Source organism: Taudactylus pleione, unplaced genomic scaffold (assembly GCF_031769625.1).
Source record: "Taudactylus pleione unplaced genomic scaffold, aTauple2 ptg000290l, whole genome shotgun sequence".
Lineage (NCBI taxonomy): Eukaryota > Metazoa > Chordata > Amphibia > Anura > Myobatrachidae > Taudactylus > Taudactylus pleione.
This window is the reverse complement of record NW_028284692.1, coordinates 2931858-2942425: the sequence shown is the minus strand read 5'-3', so window position 1 is coordinate 2942425 and position 10568 is coordinate 2931858. Positions and strand designations below refer to the sequence as shown.

The window sequence follows — 10568 nt, the reverse complement described above, 5'->3', positions numbered from 1 at the left end:
TCCGGGGAGGGGGTAATTGGAAGAGGGGTGGGTGGAGGAGAGGGGGAAGTGGGACGGAGGGGAAGGAGGCCCGACATTTCCGGGAGAGGGTCTGGGAAGGATGGGGAGGAGTGGGGAATAGGGGAAAGATTTGGGGTGGAGTGTTGGCTGGGGGTTGGGGATAGTGTCCGGGAACGCCGTCTGGACGGACGGTGACGGCGGAGTCTTGGCTGTCCCCCTAAAATATGTCAACGAAATTGCGGTTAGTTTATGGACAAATCCGGGGACCAAAACTAAAAAAAAAAAAAAACCCAAAAAATAAGCCAAATAGGAGTAGAATGAATAAATCAGAAAGAGAGGGAAAACATGCACACGCAGATATGAGTACAAATAATAAATAGGACAGACAGGAAAACATGCACACGCAGATATGAGTACAAATAAGAAATAGGACAGACAGGAAAACATGCACACGCAGATATGAGTACAAATAAGAAATAGGACAGACAGGAAAACATGCACACGCAGATATGAGTACAAATAAGAAATAGGACAGACAGGAAAACATGCACACGCAGATATGAGTACAAATAAGAAATAGGACAGACAGGAAAACATGCACACGCAGATATGAGTACAAATAAGAAATAGGACAGACAGGAAAACATGCACACGCAGATATGAGTACAAATAAGAAATAGGACAGACAGGAAAACATGCACACGCAGATATGAGTACAAATAAGAAATCGGACAGACAGGAAAACATGCACACGCAGATATGAGTACAAATAAGAAATAGGACAGACAGGAAAACATGCACACGCAGATATGAGTACAAATAAGAAATAGGACAGAGAGGAAAACATGCACACGCAGTTTGCCACACAAACATTAAAACCACAATACATAACACTTACTTTCCAGGATCTGCATGCGAAAGCATGCCAGCAAGCGGGGCGTTCGCCGTTGCAGGTCGGACCACCTGCGCTCCAGCTGCCCGATGTTGCGGCGTGAGCCGAAGGACCGCAGGCGGGACCGTGCCTCCGCATACGCGGAGCGCTTCTGCCGGTTGGTCATGGGTTGAGGTTGGCTGGTGATCCGGCGATCCATGACCTCCGTAAGCACCAGCAGCTCGCGCCTGGTGAATGCGGAGGCTCTCATGATGGCAATGGTGTTTTTCTTAAAAAACATTTTTGATAAAGTGTGTAAAAATTTACTGATTGGCTAATGTATTTTGGAAATTAACAGGAGCAATTTTATTGGTTAGTGTATGAGTCATGTGTTCGACAGGGCCAGAAATCTCTGGAGAGTTATGATAGGCTTGATGCAGTGACATGCGTAAGCAAATTTAAATAAAGAAATGAACCCAGAGAAATATGCGGGGATCCACAGCAATAGAACAATTGTTTAATTGTGGTTCACATGTTTTTTGAACAATAAAAGCGAATGTTTCATCCGTACGTATTCTGCGGGTAAACACAAACACGGACAAGAGTAAAGTTTCTTGCATTGTGTTGAAAAAAAACAAACAATTAAGCTAATTGATACATTGATTGGCATGATACGATTGATGGAGGTAGGCAGAATAAAGGAGCAGGTAATCGACATCTGACAAGGCCACTTCCTGTTTATACTTGTGCGTGCGTTCCTTTCAAGCCATTTCGGGGATGTACGCTCGCTATTTCGTACGCTCGTTAGTTAGAGGAGGGGTCGTCAGAGTTTAGGGAGGAATTTTAGATGCGAACGAAAATACGAGCGAGCCATTGAATTTAAATATTTTTGTACGTACGCCTAACGTACGTGCGCCCGCTTGCGAGTGGGTCTGAATGAGGGCCAAAGTTCCTATCCGGATCAGACCCAGAATTTTGCCGGCGCCGACTCGGGATATTCCCGAGTCAGCGCCGCTCACACCGCAGTCGGGTCTGCATAGACCCGGCTTTTGCGGAGTGAAAGTGGTCGCTTGGAGATGACGTCATCTCCAAGCGCCACTGAAGCCGGACCAATTGGCCGGCTGGCAGCGCACTCCAGGTCATCGTGACCCGGAGTGCGCTGGTCTCACAGCAGGGTTTCACAGGCTACGCCCGTGTTAAACCCTGCTAGTTACCTGGGTTGGATTGCCGGGTCACTCGACCCGGCGATCCAACTCTCTCCCCTTTTACACCAGGGAGCTGCCCGGGTTAACCCTTCAAAAACCCGTTTTAGCTCCTGTGTAAAAGGGGTATTATTTTATGTTCCCCAATCCGTATATGAGGATCTAATTTTCCTTTTTTGTAGCTGAAAAATAAAATATAAATGCATTTTCTATAAGAGAAGCAGATTTTGAGCATAATCTTTAACAACTACTTCAAGAGGGTTTGTTTGTGCAGTGATGTTTTTCAAAGCCAAACAATTATTCAATTAAAGTAACAATTAATTAGACTTCTAGACAGCTGGATCATTTATAAGCCAACAGTGGTCTCCTGCTGAGGTGTAGAGCCATGTTCCTGTTGGGAGTGCAAGGGGTTGTTGTAGTGCTGTTTGTGCTGAGTAGTCACTGCAATGCTGTGGTAAGTGTACTCTATTTATATGTCAGTTCTTTTTACTCATCATCAATAATGTACCTTGCTCTAGTTAACTTTGATTTGGAAAAAGGTTGTTCTAGTATGTGATTTTGTTTAGCATTCACTGGGCTTATGGATGGGATAAAGTAAAGCATATGTGTGGTCCACAGATTGTTGGGTTTAAACACTTTTGACTCCTAATAACTCTGAGGTGAGAAACTCTTCCTAAAGGGGGGTGGGGATGTTATGTAGATCCACACCCATATTTGGCTGAGCTGTCTCATTATGCTAGTAGACTATGGCAACATGGAATACCCTGAACAACACTGCAGACTGAATTTTTACTGTTCTCACCTCTGCTCTCAATTAATCCCATGAAATGCACTTGGGGTTTTTTTGTTTTTGGTTTTTTTTCTTCTCTAACAACCAACTATAAAGCATCCCATTAATGTTTCTCCTCTCTGTACATTCTGGCACAATCATACTACCTCTGTATAAACCTTTTTATGATGTTGGTTCAAGAAATGTATTTTGGCTGGGAACTCCACTTTATTGCAGGCAGTATTGTAATATTCCTTTACCAAGGAACTTGTGTATCAAAGCTTGATGGATAAAATTGTAAGTGAAAGTATTAACCAATCAGCTCCTGTCATTTTATGAACACAGCTTGTAAAATGTAAGTTAGAAGCTGATTGGCTAGTGCTTTATCTCTCAATTTTGTCTAATGTCTTTAATGCATAGGCCCCATAATGTATACTAGCAGTGTTCCCAATTTGCTGCATTGTCTATGCAAATGACATTAAGTACCCCATAAACCCAGCTTTGAGACTCCCTCCCTGTGAAAAGTCCCATATGCACATTATTTTAATCTCTCAACTGATTGTAGCACAGGTCTTTACACTTATTTCCACTTTGGTGTTGGTCTGGTGCATAAAGCACACAATGTGTGTTGTTGGCCTTTGAAGACTTGACAAATCCAGTCATGTCTTAAGCTGCATACACACAATGATTTTTTGAATGATTATCGTTAAATTATATTGTTTAATGATGATCGTTTGACAAAATTGTTCACTTTCTGAGTTTAACGATAATCGTTCATGTTTGTAGTTCAGTCAGACTTGTCAACTCAACGATTTTCATTAAGGGAATATGCAAAAATTGTTTGTAGTTCAAAAAAATTGTTCATTACACTTTAAAAAAATCTGACAGAAAATCGTTCATAAACTCGTTGGTAACAAAATCGGTGTGTGTGTGTATGCAGCTTAAGAATTAGAAAATTATAGCAACAAATAATATACATTTGTAAGTGTTCATTGAGGGAGTAATAGGAATTGCATGGTATTAGACAGAGGAATTAAAGTCTGTAATTTCAAAGCCTTGCATTGTCCAAAATGTAGGTATAGTAATTGGATCCAGTCTAAAGATCTACTGTAAAAAGGTAGACAGTGTCTAGATGGACAGTCAAGGTTGACACATTATTATTTTTTATTTTTTTTGGGTTAGGCACTTACCTCAACGGTTTGATCCTGTCGACCTATTGGCTGTCTAACGTCTGGTGTCCATCTAGATATTGGGGGGTATTCAATTTGGGAATGAAAAGTCCGTGCTGGACTTTTCACTCCATTGCAGCTTTTCTGGGGATAAAGTATTGGGCGCATGCCTGCACCCCATATTCAATTAGGAAGCAGCGGAAAGATAAGTATCGCAAAAATTTGGGAATTTTTGGGTTATGTCCCTGGGTCCCCCCTAAAGATGTCCAGATATGGGGGTTCTCTATGGGTACCCCCATTTTAGCCTGCTGAAGGAAGTCGGGGATTGTAATAGCCGCTGCCGGTGCATAAATGCGGCTATTGAAAAAGTGGTTAAGGATAGCACTTAGGTTTTTATTTTGTTTTTATTTTTTTCGGAAAAATTTGTTCCATCAAATTTGGGGTACATGAAAATGGGTGCAAGCATATTTTAAAGTCCCTAAAATTTTTAAAAATTCTTCAAAAATGCACCTGCCGCTACTCCGGCAATGAAGAAAACACCTGCCGCATATAAGGAAACCCATCTGGGTTTAATTTGGCTTTTTTTCTAAGTGTTTTTTTTTTTTCCCCCAAATTTAAAGTTCATTTGTTGGGGCGTCCTGATTTATTTATTTTTTGGCCTGCACCCCTAAACCCCAATTCTGCACTTACTTTTTCACCAGCCTTTTGCTGGCGAAAGTGTGTGTGTGTGTGTCTGTCATAGATTTCTTGCTGGTGCGAAAAGCCAATGTAATTGAAATAGGCGAAAATTACGTCATCGTCGATAAATTTTTGCAGTTTCCGACTGTTCGCCTCAAATTGAATACGGCCCAAAGTCTACCTTTTTACTGTAGATATTTCAATCCATAGAAAATATGCATAATAAACTGGTACTGGCTTGACTACAGGATTAACAATATGCTTTTATACCAGCAGGGAGCACACTGCAATGTGACTGGTGTGTGGGTAAATACCCTGGGATCTGTTCTCTCTCTGTATGCAGAAGGTCCTCACCTCAGCGGCTTTCTGCGCACCTCTGTGGAGGTTTTTCCTGGAGCTGCAGGTGATAAGATGACTGGGAAGTTGGTGGGAGTTCTAGGACAAGGGAATCAAGCGACCTTCACAATGTCTGTGAGATGGAGTGGAGGTGAGGTGCTGGATGTGAGAGAGGGAAGTTGTTCATAATTTGGTCACTGTCCATCTGTTCCACTGAAATCCTAATAAATGTTTTTTTTGTTTTTCTTCTTGAATCAGAGATTGTATTAATTAAAGAGGTGAAAAGAGAATGTAATCAGTGTTAAGAGTAGGTGACAGAAGATGATCACAGAGGAAGGAGAGCCGGAGGGGAGGCCATCTGGGCATCTTAAGGCAGCATGAAATGGAGAAACTGATCTCTGATCCATAACAGGTGGCTGTCATACTGTGCAGGGCCCCATGAATTCCAAAACCCTGTATGGTGCCCTCTGTCCATTTTGGCACCTGGAGCTCATGCTCCACCCTCTACTCCCCTGAGCACATGCACTCACTACAATAGTATGTACTGAAACTTCACAGCTTCAGTAGCATCCGTATACTTAACAAGAACCAAAAAGAGTCACTCTTATTCAATTAAAGGATAAAAAGTTTGTTATTTTGCATCTGAAAGGCCATTTTATTAAAAAATATATATATTTTGGTAATATTTTAGAGTGTCCGATGAGATGGCAAGCTAGGGAGACCCAACATGTTCCAGTAGTGAGGTTGTGTATTCTCTGCTCTGCCACTAAAGTTGGTCCAAGAAGTTAGACGCAATCCCTCAGCATACATATGTGGCAATTTTGGCACTCTGGTCAGTTGTCATAATATGACTGGGCATGTCTAGCATTGTCAGATGACTGTAGATGTAGTTAGAGGGTCTCATTGCCTGACTGACATCTGAGTTCTAGATCAGATGTTTATTGGATAAGCTGCCTCTAATGGCTAGTATTACACTATAAAGGTATGACCGAAACCTTCTTTGTAGATGTAGAATATTTGTTTGCCAGTGATGCGCAGGGAGGTCAGTGGCTGGGGAGGCACACATGGAAATGGGCCTAAGTGCTGTGAGCCTGTAACCCCTTCAATACACTAAGCTTCAGTGCCCATTGATTCTCCTTCCTGCATCACTGTCTTGCTGCTGATGGAGGTTCGATCTACAAAACTATGCAATGCACTTCCTGGCCACATCAAAGGTGTCAATCAGTGCTCAAGTCATGTCCTTTCACTCTCATTACAGGTTCTGTCACTGCTTGGGTTGGCCAATGTTTCCAGACATCACAGTGCCCTGTCCTGAGAACCATGTGGTTATTGAGATCGGAGGCTGCTGCAGAAGAAGATAACTGGAAATCCACCAGGTAAAGAGAATTTTATTGCTCAACGAGCGGATAAAATTGGCTGAGTGCTGAAATGTAACAATGCCTCCAATCCTCTTCCAGGCATTCCCAGCAGCTCCTCTATTTTGTTGCAAAATCATTGCATTCCAAAGATTGGGAATTGCACTATTACTATGCTACAATCAACTATGCAGTGACCTTTTATGGACAGTGGGTTTATTTGTTTGCCTAAAGGGGCCTATCCATTAGGCGACCTGAAAAACTGAACGACTAGTGTTCAGTCCTTCAGGTCGCCTAGGTGCGGCTCCCGCACTGAACATCGTTCAGTGCAGGAGATCGACCTCCTATCTGAGAACATGCTAAACCTGACTATCATCGTCAGGTTGACTGGCATGTTCGACAGATAGTCGGGCGTTGGCAAGGACATGCACGCGCATCGCAGGTCCTTGCTGGCCTATCCATTAGACTACATTCTGAACGAGGCAACCAAAACCTCCTGGTTTTGGTTGCATCGTTCAGTCATTTAATGGATAGGCCCCTTTACACACCTGTAACTGCCAGTCAACATCCACTTCTAGGAAGCGCCACAAGTAATGTATGTGCCTTTTGTGGTTGCACAGGGTAACTGGTGGGAAACGTAAAAATGTAACTTATGTTTCCCCATCATCAACTTATACTTTGCCGTACATCAGTTCTCTGCTCCAGCACCACAAACTGGTCATGCTTTGAGAATTTCTTCAATCATGCACAGGTGAGTTAATCTATTGGGTCAGTAATTATCCCCCATTTACAGATGGAAATCCTCAAAACATCACCTGTTGGAGGTGAGAACTGCTGTACATGTACCATTCAAGCCTAATTTAATAAGTGAGGGTACACAATCCATTACATGGGTGCCTTTTGAGTGTATGGCATCAAATGTCACTTTGTGTATGGGATAACTTCTCACTACTAGCACAATTACTGTTGGATTGACATTTATTTGAACACCCCCCCCCCCCCCCCTAGTGCATTAGGTAAGGGTTTTTTATTTTGTGTATATGGATTTTTTTTTTTTTTTTTTAGTGCATGCTGAAAGCTTGTCTTGTTAAACTCCTATAGATGCTGCTGTCTTGCAGTGCAAATTATGTGCTTCCCTTGCAAAGTTGTTGTGCAAAAAAGGGGGGGGGGTGGGCTGCACAACCTAATTACAATCAGGAGCTACCATGCTGAGACCTGTAGTTCTGTTTCAGAAAAAAGGGGGAGAAGCTGATGCACACTGTGTACTAAGAATAATAAATATAACTATATATATATATATATATATATATATATATTGAATTATCAATTAACATGGTATTGTATAGAGGTTCTTAGTACATGTTTGGCCAAAGATGTTTGCCCACCTACCACTTCTATATATATATATATATATATATATATATATATATATATATATATATATATATAGATTTTTTTTTTTTTTTTTCTATTATTCTTGGTACTTAGTGTGCATCAGCTTACAACTCCCCCCCCCCCCCCCCCCCCTTTTTTTTTTTTTTCTGCAAAGTTGTTGTGCACGAAAGTGTATTCAGAAACTTGGCAGTCTTTAAAGCTTTACTATCAAAACAATACAGGGAGTACAATTAAAATGGTCCATTGGAAAAGCTGAGGGGGGTTTCTCAATGTACCCTAAAGTGAAACCGGTTTTCCCAGTGTATTCTAGCTGTACAGAATCTGGTTGTAGCATTGCATAATGTGAACTACTGCTTATGGAACATGAATAGGAATAAATGGTCTTGTTAATGACTTCTCTCAGATGTCTAAAGAGCCTATGTATCAAGTCGTGTGTTTTTTTTTTTTTTTTTTTTTTTAATCGATCCTATGTACTAACAACCCAATGCAGGAGATTTCTCTGACATCTCCTGCAAAGTGCTAATTAGCACTTCAGATCAGTGCCCATTATCGATGGGGACTACGATTTGACCCCTATGTACTAAACTCCATAAAGCGAAGCTTTTTGGAGTTTAGCATCGGTGGTTTAAACAATCTTCAGTTGGTGTAAACTACTGTAAGCCTCCAGGGGCAGGAAAGATCTTTCGTACTTAGCCGTGATATTATCATTAAAAGTGTAAATATTCCTGGCAAGTTGATTGTTAATAATCGTGGCAGTACTACGATTAATACATGGCCCCCTAAGTGTGTGTGTGTGTTACAAAGCTTACTGAACACTTTTCTGTGGGTTCTTTAATTTATTCTGTTAATGCTATCATTTTGGAAATGGGCAAGTTACTGGCAATGCTAATAGCAAACACACACAATTAAAGTGGATTGCTGTCTGATAGTATGTATGTTTCAAAGCCACTACTCTGAATGTTCATTGAAAAGTTATGCCTTTCATAAGACTGTTTAACTTGTTTCAGGATCGGTGAAGACTTCTTTTACCTACAGAAGACGTGTCACGAAGACCAACTTGTATAGGACTGAATAATAATAATAAAAAAAACCTTACGAGACAATGGCGTTTTGTCTTTATTTTGGGAGGGTGGTATATGGTCTGGCTTAATTTATTTCAGATTTCAGAGTTTTTGTGATGGGCTGTTTTTTTTTTTTTCCCCCTCTCCTCCTTTCAAATGTGATTCAGGCCAGCCATAAGCGGTTGCGGAATATCATGCCACTTGTGTCCTGGTACTGTAAATGGGGTAAAAAAATGGATCTAAGTTGAGTGGGTTGTAAAGATCCATTTGTTACAGGTACAAACTAAGCTTTCAGACTGCAAAGGGTGGTGGTGGGGGGAAATAATGTCTCATGAATTTTAATTCTCCCTTGTCTTTACAAGTGGATGAGTGTAACTCTACAGCCTTAACCTGTGCTTAAAACAGTGAAGGGTTGTTGTGTCACAAACTTTCCATGGTATGGCTTATTGGTATCTTAGTTCCTGGGTACCATTAAGCATTGGCATAGATTTTGCTTTTGGCTGCCCATGTGCAGTTAATGTTGCACAATTTATTTTCTGATGTGGTGTCTTTCAGGATTGTGTGGTGTAAGTAGAATGCAGATGTGTTATGGCTGTATATAAGTCAGTTTCATTTGAACCTAAGATGATTTGAGCACTGATTCAGCATTTTCAGAAACATTAAACAAAACTTTTTTTTTTCTCTCTCTAATGGTTCTCAATGGTCTTTATTTTAATAAAAAGAAAAAAAGCATCGCCTCTAACATTTTGGGATGTGTGTATAATATATGCAGGTCCCCAATAAATGAAGTCCACACACAGCACTACTGTTACTTATTCCTGTGTTAGTACATGTGTTCAATACACAGCGATGTTGGCAACGTTTCAGGATCCCTTCGGACCCAGTCCTCAGGCTGCTGTGTCAGTAATAATGGCAAATAACATGAGGTTTTATACTCTTCCAACCACCATGGATGCCATTGCCAGGAATTGCAGCGCTCCTGTGGAGATTTATTTTTATGTTTTAAGTTGCAAATGCATTTTTATACTTCATTCTCCAGGAACAGGACAGCCTGTGTTATGGCTTCCAGCACATTACATTCAGTAGATGGTAAATACTGTATGTTTAACAGTTGCAAAATAATAGTTACTTTCCATTAACACCTCCAGCAGGCTTCTGTGTAATGTCACAGGCTTAAAATGCATCACATACCTGGTGTTGCTAGTCATGGTGAATATTGGCATGTCTGTTTCATTACAGTATACAGTAGTTCCCTGCACTTCATACCAACCTGCATAGGAGACTAATGTGCTGCACATTAATCTCATAAGGAGCCTTTCTCCTTCCATCACTCTGCATACTTTCTTCTGGCAGACATAGTGATATCCCAATATCCAGGGACTCTCCTGCTGGAATAACACCTCTCCCTATCCCAGTCTTCTAACAAATTTCACCTGCTGTCTGATTACTTATAGAAACACTCCCTCACAATATGCATGTCTCTCCTCACACAAGGTCGCCCACTGTGGTATGTCTCTCCTCACACAAGGTCGCCCACTGTGGTAGCAGGGCAGAACTCCCATTTTGTCCCCTGCAAGGGTCTCTCTCCAAGTATTTGCAAGACTACTGCTCTGAGTCTACTGATGCAGCGCTGCAATCAGTAATCTGGCGGCCGCTAAAGAGAGGAGGGGGCCCCGACAGACTGCACACGGGCCCTCTCCTCTTAATATACCCCTGGCTCTTTAGAAATCAC

The 10568-nt window shown here is 41.5% G+C and overlaps 1 protein-coding gene across 2 annotated transcripts; it reads left to right on the top strand.

Moving 5' to 3' along the window:
* The first annotated feature begins 2423 nt into the window (after positions 1-2423).
* On the top strand, positions 2424-8878 carry LOC148511809 (avidin-related protein 3-like). Of its 2 annotated transcripts, none has more exons than XM_088482691.1 (4): positions 2424-2527; positions 4966-5176; positions 6284-6401; positions 8783-8878. In XM_088482691.1, the coding sequence occupies exons 1-4, from the start codon at positions 2459-2461 to the stop codon at positions 8838-8840; spliced, it is 456 nt and encodes a 151-aa protein (XP_088338817.1). In that variant the 5' UTR covers positions 2424-2458; the 3' UTR covers positions 8841-8878. The 2 variants fall into 2 exon arrangements, with proteins under 2 accessions (XP_088338817.1, XP_088338816.1); XM_088482690.1 differs by having other exon boundaries at positions 4963-5176.
* The last annotated feature ends 1690 nt before the right edge of the window (positions 8879-10568 follow it).